Raw genomic sequence first — 22,581 nt, forward strand, 5'->3', positions numbered from 1 at the left:
ACCATGCCCAACAAATTAAAGCCAAACAGGCAGTAAACTTCCATGGGCCATTACCCCTCTCACAGAGGAGGTTAAGTGTGATGAGGGCCAAATTGCCATTTAATGTGATCTAATTGATTTTATAAGCTGTTGTGTTAACAAGAAGCTCTACGGTATTCCCCCGACATCACCCAGACAGTTTGGTAACATCTGGTGCGTGTCCTTCCCCAGAGGTGGGCGAGCACCAGGAGTTGCTGGTAGGCATCAGCTGTGCCTGTAACCCACACACTGGGGCCGGTCTCCAGGGCAAGGGTTAGAGAAAGGATGCTGGAGACCTGGAGAGCTTCTACCTTCCTGCCATGACTCAGTGGCCAGTGGCTTGGTCCTGACTTCCCGGGGCTGTTTGGAGCCCTGGGTGGGCAGGGGCAGAAGGAGGGCCCGTCTGGTGCCGGGAAGCTGTGCAGCATCCCTTGGGAAGGGCAAGGTTGAGCAGCCCGTGTTGGTGAGGAGCGGCAGGGTCCCCACAGGGCCGGGGAGTGCTCGGTGCCAGCGCTGGCCCCTGCCCTGGCAGGAAAATTTGAGTTTAACTGGATGCCTCTGTCAAGATAAGCCATGGGGAGCAACCCCCCCATCCCAGAGCAGAGACAGCGGGCCATGCCAGGCTCTGCTGGCTGGGATGAGAAAGGCGGCCCTGCGTCCTGCACCCCAGACAGATCTCTCGCACCGTCTACAGCACTGGCTGCTCTCCCAGCAAGCGTGGGCTCTCCATGCTTCATACTCCTCCTCCTCGTGCCATCGGGAGGGACTTCCCCAGGCGGGGGGTGGGGGCGGTGGGGTGAGCCAGGCTCTTCTGCCTGCGGGGGCTGGCAGGACCAGGGCATGTCCTGAGCCCTTCGGGGTCTTCAGGGGTTTGTGGCTGCCCCAGCATGAAGGGCTTCGTTGGAAGTGGCAGACACGGCAGCGCAGCGCTTGGCACTAACCGTATCCTTTGCCACTGTGCTGCAAGCAAGAAAAATGAGCAAGCTGATTTTTTATTTAGTTTTTGACTGGGCTACAGGGCTCTTCTGGCCCCGACCTACCGCCCGCTGCTGGTCGTGTCCCAGTGGCCCCAGCCCTCAGCTCCTGCCACCCTTCAGCTGTGTCTCCTGCTTGGGAAGCCCGGAGTCACTCCACCTCCCCAGAGGTGGGCCCAAGGCATAATTAATGTTGATAAAGCCGCGCGCGGTAGCCAGTGATGCCCGGCACGCATGCAAAGTGTTATTTATTCCTGACTCCCTCAGCCTGATGCTCCGGCAGTGAAACCCGCCAGCTCTGACTAATGGTCCCAGCAGCTGTGTAGGATATTTGAGTTGCTTTTCGTTTACGGGTTTGGTGGGTCCCTGGTAATTGGAATGTGGCAACTTCTAACACATAACAGATGATACGGCGGTGGAGGGAATTTGTCATTGCTTCACTCCCCTATGGCAAGAAGGGCTCATAAGTCACAGCTGACAAATCTTTTAATGACTTTTAAACTTCATTTACAGAAAAGAATGACCATAATCAACAAACAATGATGGGTTACTAATCTTTCTGTATTATTAAAAAAGGAGTCTGTGTCTTTAGCCCCCTCTATGGGAGCTTAACGCTGCGAAGGGAAGGGTGATGCTGTTCTGGAGAAGTGCTGGCAGCGTGAAGGGATGAAAACAGCAGCAACGGGGAGCCCCGAGAGCCCATGCAGTCTTGAACCATCACACGTAGTCACGGTATGCAAGACTGGCATGATGACAGTGATGGAGAATGAGAGCAGTAGATGACATACTTTCATCTCCAGCTTTGACCCGAAGCCCACTGACGGTGGGAAAAGTGCCAGACCATCCATCGCCTCTGGGCATCAGGCGAACCGATGCCGAGGGTGGCACAGCACACGGGAGAGGATGTACCCTCCGTAAAACCAAGCTTTCTTTTAGTCTTTGCATGCACGTAGAACTGGAGAGACAAAGACCAGTAGATGGGGTGCAGGATTTGTTATTTTTCAGGAGGAAAAGGAATGGCTGCCAACATAGGTCTTGCTAAAGCGGTCACCTTGAGCAGCTCAGCTGCTTTTCAGGTCTCCCTCTCCCATCGCCGCAGGCTGCATCCCTCCCATCTGAGATGCTTTCCTTGGGGTGAGGGTGCCTCCCTGATCTCTGGAGCCTCGGAGGTGGTGTTTAGACAACCAAAACTCAGCAAATCCCACCTCAGGTGAAGTAGGAGCCCACATGCCAGCAACTTTACAGAGATACGTATCTTAATCATTTATGTCATTTGGCGTATTTAGAGTGTCTGAAATAATTTTGAAAGGCCATCAGCTTATAATTAACTCTGAGAGAGGAAAGGAGCATGTCAGAAACCTCAGCTGTTAAAGAACTGAGGGTTGGTGTGCCAAGGACCAGCAACTTTCTGTTGCTCTGCGCTCCCTAAGGCTCCCCATCCCATCTCCTGCTCCCCCCCGCCCCAGCACAATCTCTGGGGAGCGAGTGCCTGGCTTCGGTGATACCCATGACATGAAGTCCTGTAGCGGGTGGGGGGACAATCGGCTGTTTTTCTCTGTAGGAAAACATGGACAAGCATTTTGGAGGAACAGTCTGGGTCCCAGAGGGATAGCTTTGATCTGCGGGTGGTGGCTGCACTCATGGTATCCTCCTCAGCTCATGGGTTTGCCGAGTCTCCTGGCATTTGGGGCTTTGCTAAAATCCCCAGCGGCAGGAAGCACGTGATGATGTGGAAATCCCTGACTTCTGCTCGTCATTCAGAAAAACCAGCCATAGCCCTCATGGCTTGGAAGAGGCCTGGGTGGCCCCAGGAGCACAGCACAACCTGGGGGGTGAGCAGGACCAGTTTGACTGGGAACAGAGCGGCATTTGCGTGTTAAAGAAGCCATGGCATCAAGATGCAGGACTTCTGCTTAGAAAACACCAGTGCAGCTAATTAACAAGAATTGCATCAGTGAAGCTCCATCTGCAGCAGCTCCTCTTTGGGACCTGGGTGGCCCTGGCAGGTGATTGAATTATCTGGTGGGGGGTTGGCAGCATGAAAGGGGGTTCCTCCTGGAGCCCGGATTTCCCCCCTACTTCAACGTCGCCCTGTGGTAAGAGGTCCACATATCCTTCTCACAGGAACCTGCGTCGTGCCCTATGTAGGGTGGGACACGGCCCAGCGTTGGAGCTTGGGAGTGCTCCTGAGGTCACCCATTAGGCATGGCCAGGGGGGTTTTGTATGGGGAGGTGAGCACTGGGCTCATGGATCGGGGCCGGAGGCCCTTCTGCGGCCCGACTGGGAGCACCGCTCTTCCACCACCCATTTCCTCTCAGCCACACGCAGGGAGATGCAAAAAGCAGCAGCGAAGATGCCAGTTCATTAACAGCAAAGAAAGTTCCCAGAAAGTTCACTTGCTTTTCCTCATAAATAAATCATTTGCTGTTAAAACAACATTGGGGCTGGTGGGGGGGGTTGTTCATTAAGGAACATCAAGTCAATAGGTGGCTGATGAGAACCTGTCTCCACTGCGTACGAGTGGGAGAGTGAGGGATGGAAACATTGTGTTTTCCTATTAGGCTGTGAATGATAAAGAATTAAAGAATAATTCTCAAGAAATTAGTCATGGCCAGCCATTAATGAGCATCTTGGTAACACACTAATGAGCTGGCTTCAGATGCCTGTAAAAAAGGGCTTTAATTAGATTAATACATGTAGCATTGTCCATAGCCCAGTAGGTAATCATCAGGTTTTGCACCAGTGGGATTACGGATGACATTCTATTTAATTGCTGTTTCCTTTTCATTTTCTTTCCTTTTTTTTTCTTTTAAAGATTCTTTCCTCCAAAGAATTTTGTTTCTGTTCTCAAACATAACCTAAATGTTATCCATGGAATTCTGCATCTGAAAGTGCTGCCAGACTGGGCTTATTTGATTCAATTGACCTTTAAAATTTATTTTGCTGCTGTCAAAAAGAATGTTAGCCTGTTCATGAGAGATTTCCAAGATGATTAGAAGCAGAGACTCCTGAAAAGTCTACTTGTTGCATATTCTGCAATCAAAGGATGATCCTAGCTTTTTTTTTTAGGAGAAAAATGCCTTAATTTAAAAAATATTTTCATCGAGAAGCAGAGTCCAGAGAAGTTCAATGCGAATGGGGAGTCCATGTTCAAGTAGACAGTCAAAGAGCTGCTGAGGAGCTCCTTCTCGTAGGGTGAAACCCAGGGAGCTGATCCATGCGGGCTTCAGAAGATGCCCTCATTCTTGGTTCTAGCACAGTACAGCACAGAATTCTTGGTTCTAGCACAGAAATCCCACAGGTGGGATTTCTTTTTTGGCCCCATATGCTGTCAGGACTCTTCTCATGTTTTAAATGTGATGTTGTTAGCATGGGAGTGGAAGCCCAGATTTAACCCACCAGGGTTGATACCTGCCTGAAAGTCCTGATCAGCGCACGACAGAAATCCTTGTTTTCCAAGGAATTCAGCTCTGTACCGAAGGGCAGGACTGGGGGTCAGGGGCACTTTGGGTGCTCCTTGCTGTCACTTTGCACTGCTGGTGGGACGGCTTTTGTCTGTCTTGGCACAAGGAGAGACTTTGGCTTTATCAGGCAGATGGGAGAAATCACTGCCTCCAAAGCTGATGTAGATCACCAGCTTTGGTGCGAAGGCAGGGCATCGTGACCCCATGGTGAGGAGCGTGTATATGTACTTACCTCCTGAATCTGCCCCCCGGGAGCCGTGTCCTGCCCCGCAGGGAGCCCCAGGAGCTCCAGCATGGCCACACACGTGTGTGCAACGAGCTGTGCAGCATTTGGAGTGAGCCCCAAATTTGTAGAGATGGGCAGGGTGAGGAGCAGGGCTGCTGCAGGGGCTGCTTGGGTGGATCTCAGAGTTTCCAGCCATAGGTCATCCCTTTATCAATCACACTTATTAGGAAGGATTTAAAACTCTAAGGAATAGATTTTTAAGCTTTCTATAGGCATGAATAATATATAGGACAAATGGTTATGAGCCACAGCTATAAACTATATGCTGACTTGATAAACTTTGTAACCATTGTACCTTTAACATCTGATTAAACACTTATTAAAACAGCTTTTGGTTATTTATTGCTCCTTTATGAAGGGTTTACCAGTTGCACTGAAATTTAAATCAGAGCCAGGTTTTCAACGGATTGGCAGGATTTCTCCAGTTCAAAATGACTTGTTTTTAATTAAAAATTTAAAAAGGAGGCTATTTGCATAGCAAGACGAATAGTTGAAGGAAGATTATAAGGGAGCTAATTCTGTTCATGCTGCTGTGCACTCAACATCCACTCATCTGGGCAGCGGCACCCTGCATCAAACAGGAGTGAACCCCAAATTTATGGAGATATCACTCCAGACCAGACAGGTCCAGGAAACTAATCCTGCCTCGCACGCCGTCGCCCGGCACGGAGGCACCAGCCCAGGGGTGCTGCAGATGTCCCCATGCTTGCGGGCCCTGGTGCTTCAAGCAGTAGGTGCCATAAGCCAATGTGTAGTGCTGATGGTGTGCTGCAGCTACGCCGAGCCCGCAGCGGCTCTGGAGAGGATGCGCCGATGTGAAAATTCACAGTGCATCAGACGTGGCATAAAGTAAGATGGATCAAGGGGACAGAGTCAGCCCCTCTTGCCAGAGCCCTGCGAAATGCAGAACTTGGCATCTGCCACAAGCTCGTGGTGTCACTCTGGATAATTTGCTTACGTCCTGCAGCAAATGTGCTTTAATGAACCAGATCTGGCTGATGTTTTCTCTCCCTCCCGCTCAGTAGCTTTGCTTTTTCCTCTTGCAGTCCAAGCGCGCCGGATGGGTGCAGCCTCCGTCTGAAGAGGGTGAAGGAGACAAGGGGTGGGCAGCAGGTACCCCCCCGTCACCCACCCTGTAAGTCGAGACCTGAGTGCTCGGTGGAGGGCGGGCAGCGAGGCCAGGCTGTACATACGGCCGTGACCCTGAGCTCCCCAGGAGTTTCCTGCGTGCTTGCAACAGCAGGAACTGCTGGGTGCTCTCCCGGGACCCGGGGTGGTGCAGATGCATTGCGTGTGTGTCGCTACGGGCGGTCCCCCTCCAGAGCTGTTACCGCGGCGTGGTCTCCTGACGTGTCAGGTGTTAACGCTGTTTCATTCTGTCGAAGAAAATATGATGTGCAGGGTGGAAATTGGGCTGAAACTGGGCTTGTCGCCTAAGCCCGCAGAGCCTGCATGCTTGGGAGGAGGAAACAGTGTCCTCAGGCAGAAAGTGCCCCCCCCAGCAAAACTGTCTGTGGGGCTGCGGGGGTGCAGGGTGGGCTGCAAGGCAGCATCAGGGCCTTCTGCATCTCTGCTCCAGCCCCACAGCCCTGAGGGGTGGCCTGGGTGTGGAGGGTCCCAGGCTGGAGGCAGGCTGGGGCTTGGCGCTGGGGTGGGTAAGAGGGTGGCATCTCGGTGGGGACCGTGTGCTGGTTTTGGCTGGGCTAGAGTTAATTTTCTTCATAGTAGCTAGTACAGGGCTGTGTTTTGGATTTGTGCTGAAAACAGAGTTGATAACACAGGGATGTTTCCGTCACTGCTGAGCAGTGCTGACACAGAGTCAAGGCCTTTTCTGCCTCTCACCCCACCCCACCCCACCAGCGAGTGGGCTGGGGGGGCACAAGGAGCTGGGAGGGGACACAGCCAGGACAGCTGACCCCAACTGCCCAAAGGGACATCCCACACCGTATGGCGTCATGCTCAGCATATAAAGCTGGGGAAGGAGGAAGGTGGGGACATTCGGAGTGATGGCGTTTGTCTTCCCAAGTCACCGTTACATGTGATGGAGCCCGGCTTTCCTGGAGATGGCTGAACCCCTGCCTGCCCATGGGAAGGAGAGAAGGAATTCCTTGTTTTGCTTTGCTTGCGTGCACGGCTTTTGCTTTCCCTATTAAACTGTCTTTATCTCACCCCATGAGTTTTCTCACTTTTACCCTTCTGATTCTCTCCCCCATCCCACCTGGGGGGAGTGAGCGAGCGGCTGGGGGGGCTGAGCTGCCGGCTGGGGTCAAACCACAGCAGGACTGGGAGCCAGGTCAGTGATTGCAACTGATGAAGCCTGAGCCTGGACGGGTCTGGGCTGACTTGTCTGCAAGGTGAAGCCCTGGGAAGCGTTTGGAAAAATTCACATACCCTGTACAAGGAGTCCCTTGTCTGATGGGGGACGGGACAGCCCAAAATAGCACTCGAGAGACCCAAGGACCTGCTCTGCCCACAGCAAAAGCATCCTCCCTTATCAGGCTGTGCTCAGTTGCGCTTTACAGGGAACCCACAGCTTCACCACAAGCTAGTCTGGCTCCTGCTGAGCTGATCTCCAGCTTTCTGGCCCTTCCAGCTCACTCAGCATAGCAGAAATTTCCCCAAAATACAGCCCTGGTCGCAGAACTAGTCTAATAATTGTGACATCTTTGTCTATCCCCTTTTTTTAATAACTTCCTGGTCCCTTAACGATTACGTTTGGGAGAATCGAAGCTGTTTTCCCCAGAAAACCCAAGGACTGGCTTCCTTCCAGTTTATTCTGTTTCTTGAACCACACAGCAGTGAACAGGGTCTTTCCGCTCTCCAGGAGGAGGGCTGAGTCCCTCTGGGTTTCGGTGCAGGACTTGTTGGGGACTCCGAAGTTATTAAAAAGATTGTGGGGTTTGTGTTGGTTATTAAACTAATGCTCTGGAGCTTGGCTCTGCTGTTTGGGGACTCACTAGCAAATTGCTCGCAGCTCTCGGGGGAGGAATGATTGGCACTGGGGGTAGCGGGGACTTTGCTTTTAAATGCACGTGCATTTCTGTGCTATTGATGGTGCTGTGGCAGTGCGATCAGTGGAGTCCCTCTGTCTTGTAGCTGGCCACGTTTCTTTTTAAAACTGCTTTTTTCAGCTAAAAGAAGGACTGTTTTAGTCAGAAATCCCTCAGAGCCAAGCGTCTGGGTTGATCGCTGCCCGAAGCGAGATGCTCGCCGTGTGACAGCCATGCCAATTTGTTTGTGCTAGGGCACATTCACGGCCCTTTTCCTTCCTTAAACTCATCTTTCTTGCCACTTGCAAGGAAGATGTACGGATGTGAAAGGTTTGGGATGAAAGCAGGGGGGCAACCCCCAAAAAGCAGTGAGGTGGCGCAAAATTGGGTTTTGTCCTATGCAAGAGTATACGAGATGGTTAAAGAAGACCTGACCAAAGCTGCATGGTTCAGCCTCCCTCCAGCGCGTGAGCAGGGGTGCACCAGCCCTGTCGTCGGTGCTGGGGACCAGCCAGCTCTCACCAAAGTGTAGCGGGTGCACCACGGGCTGTAACATCCATCGAGTGCTGGCAAGACACACGTTTGCTGGTGCTTTTTTCGGCACCCCAAACGCCAAATTTTCCCCAGATCTGTTGGGGAGCGGATCTGACCCTTCGCCCCGCAGAGGTCCCCGCAGGACATCTTCATTTGTCACCTGGCTCCCCGTGGAAAGCCACCAAGTTGGGAAAACTTGTTACTGGATGGAGACGGGGACAGGATGAAAAACCACATCTCCGCTTTTGTGAACAAGCATGATAAGAGGAGAATAACAGCCTGGCTGTGTGTTGCCGTCACGCTGAAATAAAGAGCACTGTCTGCAGGAGAGAGTGGTGGGGCTTGGTGGTTTCTTCTTTGACAGTTCGTCACTAAGACTGAGGCCCCTGGGGTTTTCAGACACCTGGCTCTCAATTAAACAGCTAATCTGTGAAGCAAGGCACTTAAAGCAGGGAGGAAAAATAGCTTATCAAATGAACCAGCTCTGGCCTTGGGCTGTTACCAGATTAAATATCAGTATTTTTAAGGGATTCCTGAATGTTAGCGGCAGCAGGGACCGTGACATTGTTTCCAGCCATGCTGTCCTGGGAAGAGAGGAGAAGTGCCGGCGGAGAGGGGACTTTGTTGGTGGGTGTCTGGGCCAGGGGCACGTGCAGGCAGGCACAGCCTTTCCTCGAGCGTGGGAGCTTCTTGGGAGCTGCGAGTGGTTCTCACCACCTCTAATAAATGGCACGGGAGGTCCTTGGCCTCCTGGGCTACAAAGCTCAGTTAATCTCATGGTGTGTTTTCTTCTCAGTCTGGCGGTGGCAAACAGGTTTCCTTGTGCCGTGCGTCGCAGGGCGGTAGATCCACAGAGAGCTGCGGTCCTGGGGTCTGTGGCGGGATCGGGTTGCAGGGATGATGGTCAAAGGATGGTCGGAGAGCCCTGGGGCGGCGCAGCCTGGGTGCAGGCGGACGTGTTTCTGGTGTGGCTCGACTGCTGGCCCCGGCAGAGCTTGCAGGGTCCCTGCGAGTACAGGCACCTGCCCCATGCAGAGGGACGCGGGACACACAGGAGGGAGGGAAGGAAGGGGGGAAGGAACTTCTGACAATCTATCTCATCCTTAAGTGCATCTGTCTTTGGGGGTGATGGGGAGCGGGAGGTGTCGTTATGATGTTTCTGTAAGCTTTGGTGAGGTTGGTGGCACAACCCCCCCCCACCCCCCCAGACCTCTCCTGTCTGGGCCTCAGTTTCCCTTGCAGAAAAGAGAGATAATCGTTCTAATCTGTCCTTGGTGTTCTTTGAGGCCCTACAGATGAAGGACCCCTTTATACATTCATTTATCTATGCCCAAGTATTATTACTAGTTGCATTTTGTCTTGTTCTCTTTTCCAACTCAAGTCTGTCTTGTTGCAGTTGTGGGTTGGGGGATGAAAGGTAAAATAATAGCTGTGAAAATGCATCTGCTGAGGACAGTATAGTTATTAGAATATTAATCTATAACCAGTGATATGTGTCTCTGCTGTGTATATTTTCCTAATCAGGCATATCATCAAGATACTCTGCTCTGACTCATACCCACTAGTTTCTCCATGGCTTACCAAAGGGACAGTGGCTTGAGAAGATGTCGTACTCCAGAGCACTGCACTGGCGAGCTGTGTTGCTTCACGTGGAAGGGACGCTAGGCTGATGTGGCTGATGCTGTGCTGGGTTTAATCTGGGCACAACACAAAGTGCTCTGATGGAAGGCAGTTAGGAGGAGTATGAAATATTAATACGCGATGATTAAAATGTCCTTTCCCGTTGTTGCAGTAAGGGGGCCAATAAGTGATGCGAAATGAACATTGTGTGTAAGAAGAAACCCTAAATGGGACAGAGAAGGCAAGGGAAGCTGTTTTCTCCAGGGGATGCCGGGCTTGTGTGGGGACAGCAGAAGAGCACTTTGCACAGGGTTTTTGAACACCCAGTGCTGACTGTTTTATAAGCTGCTAAATGAGAGCCATGCAGGCCACTTGTTAAATGGAGGACATCACTGGTGATGCCTGAAATATCAGAGCGATGCCATGCTAGAAGCCCAGAGTTCCAGCTCCCCAGCCTTGGACAACGCTCCCTGCCAAAGCCCTGCTCCCTGCCTGGGCAGGGACAGCGGTCAGTGGGCAGATGGCACTGGGAGAGCATCCCATCCGCAGAGACGTCGGGTCCTCGTTGGCTTCCTCCCAAGTCTTTCCCAGCGGCATGGCCGTCACCTTGCCTGACCTTGAGTTTGCCATCTGGTGGCCCCAGCCCATCGCTCGTCAGCCACAGGCACGTCTCCTGCGCAGACCTGCAGTGTCCCGAGATGGCCCTGGTGCGCAGAGCTGCTGGGGCTTCCACCAGGGAGCCAAGGGAAAGGCTCTACCGAGGGAAGGGTTATGCTGAGCTACCTGCTCCATCACCGGTCCCTGCAATGAGTGGTGAAAGGGAGTTCTCCCTTCTCCAGCTCCTACAGTCACAGGCTTTATTGGGTTGGGGGGACCCAGCATCCCAGGTGGGGAGGAGAGAAGACAGTGCAGGGGACAAGCACACGCTGGTCCAACTGCAAGAAGCGTGGGGGAAGGTCACAGGAGCCAGACAAGGAGGGTGCAAGGTGGGGTTGGGGCAGCAGGGACCTGGGAAAGGTGCAGGTTCCCCTACACCCCCCCCACCTCCATGGTGGCCAAGGTCATATCTTGGGAGATGCCTTAGGAGAAGTCCTTCTCCAAGTGAAGATCCATCTGGTGCCTTAGTGTCCTCCTGAGAAATGCATCATCTTCATCTAGCTCTTTTATTTTTAAAACAAACCCATGGAGTGGAGGATCCATTGACAGGAGCAGAGCTGGCTCATGTTGCACTGGCTGAGAGAGGGCAGCCCACTAGGTTTGGGGGAAAACACATGTTTTATGCCCTCACGCACACCCGTCCTACCCAAATCCTCCAGCCAGCCCTTTCTATTCCCATGCACAGAGGCAGCTGAACCCACATCCCTCCGACAGAGGCTTAAGGAGCTCAGCACCCTGATGTAATTGGTGGTTGCAGCTGCAAACAGCTGGTCAGAGCTTCAGACTATTGTAAATAACACACTTCTGGGCTCATTAGAACTAGGGAAGGCTTTGGGCAAACACCAGCCTGGGGTTTCCCTAAGCTGGGGCTTGGGGTAGCAGCAGTAAAACTCCTCAGAGATGGGGTGGGAAAACAGAGACAGGGGTATATTTTATTTGAGCGCTATATTTTATTTTGAGGAAGAGAGCATTCCTCCTGCCTGCCTGGGGCTGGGCCAGACCTGGAAATGGTACAGCCAAATTTGAGCAACCTACTCCCTTTCTGTGGTGAAGTGTGTGGCCGTGGAGATGACATGGGTGATTGATGTCTGCCTTGACTTCAGGAAGGTTTTTGACCTGATCTCCCGCAGCATCCTGGCATCCGAGTTGGGACACGGCAGTCTGGATGGGTGGCCTCCAAGAGCAGTGCTAGCTGGATGGTGGGGCTCCAAGGGCAGTGATAAGGGCTCGTAATCTGCCTGGAGGCCAGTTGCAAGAGGAGTTCCTCCAGGGGCTGGGGATGGGGGAAAGGAGGGCCATGGGTGGGTAGCAAAATGGGCTGGAGACTTGCATAAACTTTGGCAGATGAGAACGGAAAGAATGGAAAAGTGGGAGTGCTTGTCTGGAGGGGAAGCAGCTGTGGGGCCAAAGATGTCCACGTGACATGGGGTAGTGTGGGCGAGAGAGGTGCCAGGGCAGATTTACTCTGAAATAGAAAATATGGGCATCAGGAACTGGAAACTCCAGGAGTCACCAAGTGTAAAGGCACATGCTGAAGTCATCGTCCTGCAACTTCACTGAAACCCCAGGGCAGGGAGAGCCACGGGTTCACAAGGGGTCGGACGTGTCCTTGGGTACCAAGACCATCCAGAGCTACCTGGATACAGGTACCCTACACATGTGCAGGCTCTCTGAAGATCCTTCACAGCCTTAACTGGTCCCAGGGGGTTTAAGACAGAGATTTCCTGGGGACTGGCCAGCCTGGAACAGCCTCCAGCTGGGCTTTGCGCAGATACTCGGGATTTCTAAGAAACGAGTCCTTGAGGCTCAAGCTGGATACCCAAAGTGACCAAATGTCTGGAAACAGCCTTGGCTCTTCCTCTGTTTCTCCACCTCTGCACCAGGAACAGGGACAGTTTTGTCTGTGAACCTCTTCCAGACTGCATTGCAAAAATATGTTAAAATAGATAGTATTAAGCAAACGTTATTGAGCAACCTGAAGAGGTTGGGCACCACTTGCCAAAGATGTGAGGATTTAATTCGCTTAGATGCCTTTAAAAGTCCTGTCCTTTGGTTATTTTTTCCATGTTTTTAGGAACACTGTGCTGCCAGGAATTGTTTTTTTAAAAAAAAAACCTGAAGTCTCCGGCTCTTTTAGTCTGTAAGGGTGAAAGGGAAAATATAACAAGCCAGACTCAGACAAAGTCTAACTTTTTTTTGATTGGATTTAGCAGGGAGATCATTTCCAGCCTCAGTGATAGGTTAATAGAGTCACAGGGGTTAGAGCTGGACGAGATTTATTGTGCCGCCGCATCCTCCCCCTGCCCCGCGCGGAGGATCGGCCTTGCCAGGTATCTCCAACGCTCTCTATGGGCTGGCTTTAAATGATGAAAGGGATCGAGTGTCCAGTCCTTTGTGCTCTGAAGATTAAAAAGGCGGAGGTGTGGATATCATAGCTTGTCTGTTCAGAGCTCATTGATTGCAATCAGTGTTCAAATGCTCCGTGTCTCCCTGGGTCGGGCTGCAAGCACCATCTGCGGGCAGGGCAGGGCGAGTCTCCTCTGCTGTCTCTTTACCTCCGTGCTGCACTGAGGTTTCAAATCCTGGAGATAAGAGCTAGCGGCAGCGAGCCCTAACGCTGGTCTGCGTGGGTAGAAGTACCCTCAGGCAAAGGGGGTCTGTGGGCAGAAGCAGCCCCGGCGTGTCCTGAGGGGCCAGCAGCTGAGCAGGCTCCATCAGAAGGACATCCGTCGCCCAAAATAGGGCTCACCCGGCAAAGGGCTGAGATGGGTGCAGTGAAGTTATCCCACCTAACAGGGTCAGGGGGAGATAGGAGCAACTTTCATGTCCTGTGTGGAAGCTCTGTGCAGGAGAAGACAGGGAAGAAGGAGGACTTAGGTTCTTTGAAAGTCTTGGGTGAAACCCCAAAAAGCACATCAGGAAATGCTGCAGCTTTTTCCCAGGCCTCCGCCTGTCTAGTGAGGAGCGTAGGAAAGACGAACGGTCTGTTTTAGGGCTCGGCAAAGCCAGAGAAACACACCCTGCTGGTGTCAGTGCCTCAGGCAGGCTGGGCTGTGGGCAAGCAGAGACTGTCAGGGCTTGGGGACCAGGGTGACCAGGTCCACAGGCGCTGCATCCATGCAGCCGGGCAGCTGCCACCATCCCCACCTCGCACCAAGCTGCTCAGACAAACTTGGACTTTGGGCCCAGAGAGCCAAAGCCCCAGGGCCAGGCGGTGCTTTAGCTCTGCCCAGTGCCACGGCAGACGCTGGGGACTGCCAGGGAGGGGACGCTGCGGTAGCAGTGCGTCCCCCGGGCAGGGCGATGGGCTCGGCGACGGCCTGAGGTCGTGGGCACCCCGGTGGCATTGCCCCAAGTGCTGGGAGAACCTGCCGGCGTGGCTGGCAGGGGCTGGGAAAGAGCAGCTCTGCAACGTGCATCATAAAATACCTTCCGCAGCTCTGAGCTGGCTTTTCCCAGGTAAATACCACACACTGTGTATGCAGCACACGGTAGCGATCCCAAAGCATCCCCTCTGTTTCTGGAAGATGAAAATCAAACTGATATCTTTGGACAGCTGTAATTTTTGCTGCAGAAATGTGAGCAGGCAGTGTAATAGGCAGCCAGACTAGCTTTAATGTCACACAATTTCCAGCCCTGTCCCTGGCTCCTCTTTGTCCTCAGAGGTGAAGCCTGTTCTCAGGGGCTGCCCATTAAATACCCCAGGCAAGAAGCCTTGCACCTATGGGAAGCGGGTTGGAGTGGCTTCCAGCTGATCTGGCTGACGGCTTAGTGATTCCCAAGCTAACAGTGACACCTCCTGTTTGCACAAAATTCAGCTCAAAGCCCAACCTGTAAATGTGCAGGCAGGCAGCAGCGTGCAGATATCAGATAGGAGCGCATGGGCTGCTCCACCACTTAAATATCTTCATTTGCATCCAGCAAACTCAAGTCCTCTCCCAGCTGCCAGTGCGGATCCGCGGGGACGGGGCTGTCCCTGTGTGCGGTGAGAGCTGGCCTGGGCTGGGAGGTGCTCAGCAGGGGAAAGTCCAGAGAGGCGGGCACGAACAATGGTGCTGAATGCAAACTGCTTTAAAAAGAGCAGTCCTTTGAACTGTAATTAAGTATAGAGCGGTAAAACCTTTCCTATAATAGCATTAAAGCTTTTACTTAGATGTAAAATTTATTTAAATCTTGTTTTGTCCCCCAGAAGCAACCAGCTGACACCCAGAGTGTCAGCCTGATAAATAGGTTTCCAGCAAAGGTTTTGTGCTGGCTGCGACATTCCCCTCCCCAACACACAGGGGCTCTCTGGAGATGGGATTCCCCAGCTGTGACTGGTTGAAGTTGAGGAGCTGGTTCCCTCGCTCCAGGCTTGCTGGGAGATTTATCCCCCACCCCTTTTTGTAAGACTCCAGCGATTCCCTTGCACACCTTCCTGACTCCTGATTTGTTCATTTAGGTGTTCAAGATGTCATTGAAGGTGCAGACAAGCAACATCACGAACAAGAATGACCCCAAGTCCATCAACTCCAGAGTCTTCATCGGCAATCTCAACACAGCCGTGGTCAAGAAGTCAGATGTGGAGACCATTTTCTCCAAGTACGGCCGAGTGGTGGGCTGCTCCGTTCACAAGGGCTACGCCTTCGTACAGTACTCCAACGAGAGGCACGCACGTGCTGCTGTCCTGGGCGAGAACGGGCGTGTGCTTGCTGGCCAGACGCTTGGTAAGTCTTTTCTTAAGCCATTTTAGGTGTCCGGGTGCAACACGGGTTGGTTGCTCCCTCGGGGATGGTCAAGGGATGGCCAGTCCAAGGTCAAACTGGGGCATCAATCTGCAGGTTGAGGTCAGGTCCAATGGTGGTGAGCCGGTCGGACACAACCCGGTGATGACCAAGCAGGTCCATAGTGGCAAGGCAGGTCTGGGGCCAGGCTGGGAAGCAGCCAATGGGTCAGGATCAGCAGGATCCATGGTCATGGCCGTGAAAGAGCTGGAGACCAGCACTCCTACAACACAGCTCCGGTAGGGTCTGAAGGCGCCCGGGTCCCATGTGGGGATGGGTCAGAAGTGAGGCTGGTCATGGCCGTTCGGGCATATTAGTACCCTCAGGGCTGTGACACTGTGGCCCAAAACCTCATGTTACGGGCTGCGATTGTAGAAGCTAAAACACAGTTCTGAATCATCCCGTGTCTTTGTCCTTGATCTGGTGGGGAAGAATAAGGGTGGGAAAAGACATTGCCTGCTTCCCTTTCTGGACCAGGCCTTACCCTTTGCCTCTCAAGAGAGGTGACGGTCTAACTCAGACTAGCTCAGACTAACTTTAGCCAGCTGATGTTAAAGGAGATAACTTCCTCCTCAGACACATGGAAGTCTCTCGTCTGCACTGCTGTGTGATAAGAAATAACAAACAAAACCACCCCAGCTGCATCCTTATTTGCAGATTGCTCTGAAGTGTCACATGCTGAGAAGCTCTTGTCACCAGCTCTAAGCTGAGAATTGGAACTGGAGACAGTATTTCTAATGAAAAATTGTTATTTCCAAGCCTGCTGCAGGCAGTGGTCATTGGGCACCCAGGAAAGCGATTGCAGCCCATTCCCACCCTGCTTCTGGCACAGCAGGCTGAAATAAAAAGTTGCATGTTAGATCTGACCTTTAAGACAGTGTGCTGTTTGCATCCATGGTTTTTTCAAATACCAGAAACTTCTTTTCACTTCTCTTACGGCCCAGATAGCAGAGCTGCAGACCGAGGCGAAGCACAGTGTGCCAGAGATGCTTCCAGCCCACACGTGCAGAGTCTGTAGATATGACAAAGAGGGCCCTGGGGAGCAAAGGAGCTCGTTGTGATGCTCCAGACAGATACAGGAGATGCAGCTAAGAGACAGGCAACACTTGCCCACATAGCTGAAGAGAGAGATGAAGGGTTTACCATGATAGGAACATCTTCCTCTCCTCTCAGTGCTGGTCCCAGAGGTCTGGCATGCCAACAAGACAAGAGGACTGTATTATAATGGGGAGTCCTATACATGTACTGGACGAGGTGCAAATTCAGCTCCCTTTCATCTGCCTTCCCTTCATGGGCCAGTCTTACCGCAGAAGAGCTCAGCAGGCTTTCCTTTGCTGTTCACGGACCAGTATAAACACGAGGACGCTCCCCTTTCAGGAGAATCCAGCAGAGAAGAAGAGCTGAACAATGTGGTTAGAAAACGCCTTTGCACACAACAAGGTAGAAAGTCCCACCCTAAAAAAGAGGAGGTGATGGCCACATAGGAACGTGGAGAGGAAGAACAGGATGGCACAGGCAAGGGACATGGCCGACACGTTGCTGAAGAGACTGTCCCTGCTTTTGTCTGTGGGCAGGGTTCTGGGGGGTCCTTTGAGGTCATGATAAAACTTCCCTCCCCAGGCGGGCAGCAGGAAGGTAAGCTTCTTTCCACCCTGGCAGTTCCAGCCAGTAACTTCAGCAGGGTGCAACCACGCGATCCTGTGGAAGAGCTGCAAACCGTGACGGCCAGGCAAACAGCTGCGTTCGGCATGGCAGGAGCTCATGGGGGATCACCGCCTGCACGGCGGGGCAGCGTGGCTCAAGGCAGTGCCCGGTGCAGGGGCAGAGTACCCCCAACCTTGTTGACAGTGCAAGGCCGCCTGTCCCCAGTGCCAGCAGGCGGTCACTCAGCAGGACAGCATCCCCGTCTGAATCCAGAGCCACTCCTGCACGGCAAGCACTTGCTGTAATGACTCAGTTGTAGCAGCCCTGCATGGCACGGTTCAAGTGAAACTGCCTTTCCTGCCTCAGCTGTTCAGAGGGGAAAGAGAATTTGCAGCAACGTTTAGGAAATGTTGTGGGAAAGCATCACAGCTTTGCATGTGCCGTGAGTGCTGTGCCCAACTCGTCTGAGTGGGCGTGTAGTCTAAGGATCCCGTATCTCCCCCAGCATCCATCAAGGCTCTTGCAACTCCTTCTAATAGATCACAGAAAAGCTGGTCCTTGCAGAAACCCTGAAGTCAATGACTCCAGCTCTCGGTGGTACTTGCCCCTCCAGGAGCACAGCTGGCTGCGCTGCCATGGGATAGTTCCACGCACCGCTGGTGGCAGGAGGGTTCCGCCCTCCGTCTGCTCCGAGTGCCAGTGATGACTTGCAGGTAACATTTTCCAGCGCATACCAGAATGAATGAGCAAAGCAGCAGCATCTTTCTAGCTCGCATCTCCCAGCTAAGGTCAGCTCTCAAGCTAAGTAGTCTAACACCATTTCTTCCATTTTTTTCTTTTTTCTTCTTCTTCCTCTGTCACCAGATATGTGAACAATCAAACTTGCATTTTAATTGATCAGCAAGATACTGAATGCATCACAAAAGTGAGGTGTTTGAAACCATGGCTGTTGCCCATCATGTGCTGGGATATGGACTGCTCTGCCAGGCAGGTCCTGGCAACCTCTGTGCTTTCTCCAGAGGCTCCCAGACGCCCCAGTCATTGCAGGAGGCAGTTACCATTCCAGCGAGGGGAGCTCTGCACCGGAAGCTGGATCCACACCATAACTTGTCCCTACCACGTTGGCTAGACAAAGCACGACCACCCCATCTAGTGTGAGCAAAGGTGCCCGGATATGAGCAGGAGGGGTAGCTACTGCCGTGGGGTGGGCAGACAGATTCAGCGATGCAGAGGAGGGAGCCAGAATGGGAACAAGATGCAAAATCTGTCCAGGCTGATGTGCATGCTGAGCTCTTGTCTCTCCTTGCTCACTATCAAGGGAATCCTGAGGTATCTGACTGCTCATCACCACTACAGGTTGAAAGTATAAATTTCCTGGTTTGTGTGCATGCCCCGATAAAGGCTCCACAGTGCTGTTTCTAGGAGTTCATACCAGCAAATTGAGATAATTGATGTCATTATCCACCATTGGGCTTTCATTGCATCTCCCGTGAAGGGTGTTCATCAGCATGGTGCTGTTGTTAGCTCTTCATTTTTCAAGAAGAACGACTGGCAGCTGGCAAGATGCACCCTGACAGCAAAAAGGGTTCACAGGGGAACTGGAGCTGAGCAGGGATGTGCTCTGGGACGCACCAAGGAAGCATTTATTCCTGTCTTCCTTTACAGCAAACAGTGTTGCCAGAACCATTGCGTTGCTCAACAGACTCAGAAGGGCAACCGCATGCATAATGTTCACACTGGCAGCAGTTGTCTACCAACCTGTCCTATGGCCGTGCCCGTCCTTGCTAGCATTCAGGCTCAACACTCTCCTGCATTCCCCCTAGCAGTTGAGTATGGGAGGAGGGAGGAGGAAAGGCACAGAGAAAACACGCTCTGATCTGAATGGGCCTCCAGAGGAACATTCAATGTAGTGGCTGAGCAACACCACAGTCGTTATGCAAGCTTATAAATAGGCTAAGCTCCAGCTTCAGCAGGAATGATGTCTCTTGCTAGACCCTAAAAGGCAGTCCAAGGAGTTGCACAGCAAGACATTTGGGCAGTGGGAGCATGTCCGTGCTCCTCCGGAGCCGTGTCCCACGTGTGCAGGCTGTACCCCTCCTGCTCCGGTTGTTTCAGCAGTGCCGCAGCTTTCTTGTGCTCCTGAAGATGATTTTCTTGGTTAATAATGAAGTCGGCACCCTGTTCACTTTGGATCACTTTGCAAGCTCTTTATTTTGATGGTGAGCAGACCAGCCTGTCCACGTTTCTCCATAAAGTCCCTCCATGCAGCATGAAAAAAGCAACGATTAGTGAGCTTAAACCTGCTGAGTTTCATGGCATATCCTGCAAGTGCTGAAGAGGTGAGAACTTAAATATCCCAGCTGGCAGTGACAGATCCACAAACCCTGCACCCCAGCTGGAGACCTTCAAATCCACCTGCGCCTCAGAGGCTGTAACTCATGCCACCAGCTTAGCACAAGGACCTGCCCCAGTGCTGTGGGGCAGCCCCTGTCCAGCCCAGTGCAAATGGTGCTTTGGTCTATGTAAGGAAATCCTGTCTGGCTTGACTCAGATCTGGCGTGCCCAGAGGTCTGACACCTATTTAGACAGAAAGGACCTGAAGAACAGAAAAAGTTTAGGGCTGACTGGAGAAGCCAGCAGGGAATTTGCTCGCTCCTGCGCCAAGAAACAGAGAGGGGGTGAGGCCTCGTGCTCCCAACAGCTCATCTCTCTGCGGTTCTGGGGCCACGCTCAGCGTTAGATTGCCAGGCTCTCAGCAGCCTCCATGAAATTGGCTGTATCACTTTATTCTCACGTCAAAAGCACGTTTGGCACTGAGTCCGAGGAGAGAAATTTCCTCGGCGGATTAGAAGAGCTCATTCTCACCTCCCCTGGTAGCAGGTGCTCCTCCGAGATCAGCTGGGCTGGCTGCAGGCGTGTGCCTGCACCCCGTGCAGCTTTTAACGCAGCCCAGTCCACAGTGATGCCTGGCTGGCTCGTGCTTAGCATTCATTTTTATTCTAGAAGGAGCAAGGGATAAATTGTTAGCAGTTAGCAGCATGCAGCGGTTTTATATATTGTCTGTGCCTTATCATTACAGCACTGAGTTCTCCTGAGAAACCTGTCTTGAATTTGGGGGGGGGGTAGACCATGTGCAGGGCGTTGACTTCAAAAATAAATGGTTAGTAGCTTTGTAGAGGAAAAGGAAGAGGCTTGCCAAGTGCAAGAATATATTTGCCTTCTTGTGGAGGTCCAGCAGGGCCCCAGACATGCGAAAAGCAGGTGGAAATGTGGTAGGAGGTGTGGAGGAGTTTGTTTCTGCTGATGGCGGGGCTGTGCACAGCCTCCCTTTCTCCGTGGTCGGATATGCTCCCAGTGAGCGTGGATGTGCCGTGTCATAGCTGCGTGTCTGTTCATTGCAGATATCAACATGGCCGGGGAACCTAAACCCAACAGACCTAAAGGGCTGAAGAGAGCAGCCTCCGCGTTGTACAGGTAGGTCTCCACCGCACCAGCTCCCTGCGGCCAGGTCTCCAGGCTGATATTTCCCTTCTGGCTGGGGCTGATTTTCGCACCCCCCAGGCTGCTGCCCGAGCTCCCTGGCCCCTACCCCAGGCAGCCCTGGGCCACTGCTGCACGTTCAGATCTCCTCCCATGGGCTTCTTGGCCTTTGCAATGCCCCTCGGCGGTAGGCTGCAGGGAGGAGAGCCAGCAAGAAGTGTCAGCGGCAGACCCAAGATTGGCCAATTCCCATGGCGTTGTGGGACTCTGCTGGGCATGATCCAACCTGTGGACAGTGTTGGACCTGGAGATCATTGGAGAAAAGGGGGCAGTACCTGCTTTAACCACATCAGAAGTCTCGAAAGAGGTGTAACAAGAGGAGCACTCCCCTCCAGCCCCAGCTCCTCCAGCTGGGGAGTAGGAGTGGGGCACAGTGACGTATGTTGGGTGTTGGGGGAGAACAGGGATAAATTAGGGAAAGAAGCTGGAGAAAAGGGCAAGAGAAGAATGACAGGGAAAGGGGGAGAAGGAAGGAAGAAAGTGGGAAGCCCTTGGGGCAACAGATGGAGGTGGACGAAGGAGGTGGCCGGGGGAGTCCCCAAGGGAGCCTGTGCTGCAGAGCAGTGACCAAGGGATCAAGGGAACGGGAGGGACAAGTGGGACATGGAGTAGGTTTGTGGGAGACGTAGGGTGTTACAGATGTCAGAGTGAGCCTTCAATGCCACTGTTGCCAGCTCTAGAGACTTTATCAAGATTTTCATGAGAAGTTAAGATTTTCAGTTAAGCCCTGGAGTCTGGAGTCATGGGAATATGGGAGAAACTCATTAAGTTCTTGCTCCTGAGGTTGCAGAAGGGAAAACCTGAAAAGGTATTTGGAGAGAAGAGGTATTATACCCTGCAGGTTACAAGAACCCAAAAACAAATAACAAGATCCCAAAATGTGTTTTATTCATAAATTCTCATTGTTTTTATGCCAGTCTCATGGTATGGAGACTGGGGCACTGAGTCAGGGTTTAGAATGTGTGATGTTGGGAAGAAAAGACTAAAATCAGTATGAGGGTTATGGGTGGGTGTAATAAAAAAGGAAATCATGAAAAAACTGTAGATTTTTCTACAAAAAGAAGAAAAGTGAGAGGGATGAAGAGAAATTAAAAAACCCTGTGATTCAGACTCAGCCACGCAGTCCAGCACCAGTGTGCTACAAAATGGCAAACCTCAGTGGTGGCAACGCTCTTCTGGCACAGGCAAACCCACCAGAGCTTCGGCCGCCCTCCCACCGCCACCACCAAGGCGTCTGTTGGGACCAGTCTCTCAGCTGAGCCCTTCCTGTGCAGCTTTCACCAGGCAAATTTTTCCTCCCACCTTGGGCCAGCTTGGCCCTTCACCAGAACTTGGGGACGCCAAGTTCCCCTGGTTCACAGGGGACGCCAGTCGAGGGGAGGTGGACTCTCTGTGCGTTACCCACGCTGATGTATGGAAATAGAGATGACACAAATCTTTCTATTTAGCTGCACGTATACTACTTAAGTGGTGCTGGTAGCCATAATGCAAATCAATTCATTCCATACATCTTGCAATAAAGAGCATTTCATTTACTCTTCATCCATGCCTTGACCGCTAATCCATTTCTGTTGAAATGACCAATATTTCAGACTTCCAGGCTGCCATGTAGATGAAGAGAGAGCGAATGAGAGATGTTCGCTTCCTCCCACAAATATGGATATGCTAAAATATGGGCCAGAGAACTACACTGCTCTGAGCTTCAGCAATATTTCATCCCAGATTGGTGACAGATTTAAACTTTGCCATCTGGCCTAGCAGAACTTACGATATCTCACGGAAAGCAGGGAATGCAGGTTTGCAGTGAGCTGTGGTTATAGCTTCCCTAACCATCATAAATTTTTCTAAATGTAAGACTTCAAAAATCACAGCACTATAATTTACAGAAATGCTGTGTTAAACACATAAGATGATTTTTTCAAAGGTTGGGGTTTACTTTGCCTCACTCCAAAGTCTGTATGAGAGGGTCAAGGGGAAGGGAAAGGACATCTCATTTTGGACATAGAGGAAGCAGCAATCCTGACAGTCTTACTTGATCCACCAGCCCAGGGCGGGTATCTGAGTGTTTAACAGAAATCCGTTGGGATGTG

The 22,581-nt window shown here is 52.2% G+C and overlaps 1 protein-coding gene across 6 annotated transcripts in view; it reads left to right on the forward strand.

Annotated features, from left to right (window-relative positions):
• Nucleotides 1-22,581, forward strand: part of RALY (RALY heterogeneous nuclear ribonucleoprotein) — a 140,339-nt gene that overhangs the window by 103,997 nt on the left and 13,761 nt on the right. For all 6 annotated transcript variants that reach the window (XM_072879162.1, XM_072879160.1, XM_072879161.1 and 3 more), the window contains 2 exons: nucleotides 14,986-15,250; nucleotides 20,353-20,425. In XM_072879162.1, coding sequence (XP_072735263.1) covers nucleotides 14,995-15,250; nucleotides 20,353-20,425 — 329 coding nt within the window. In that variant the 5' untranslated portion in view covers nucleotides 14,986-14,994. The remainder of the gene's footprint in view (nucleotides 1-14,985; nucleotides 15,251-20,352; nucleotides 20,426-22,581) is intronic.

Source organism: Ciconia boyciana, chromosome 14 (assembly GCF_034638445.1).
Source record: "Ciconia boyciana chromosome 14, ASM3463844v1, whole genome shotgun sequence".
In the NCBI taxonomy this organism is placed as follows: domain Eukaryota; kingdom Metazoa; phylum Chordata; class Aves; order Ciconiiformes; family Ciconiidae; genus Ciconia; species Ciconia boyciana.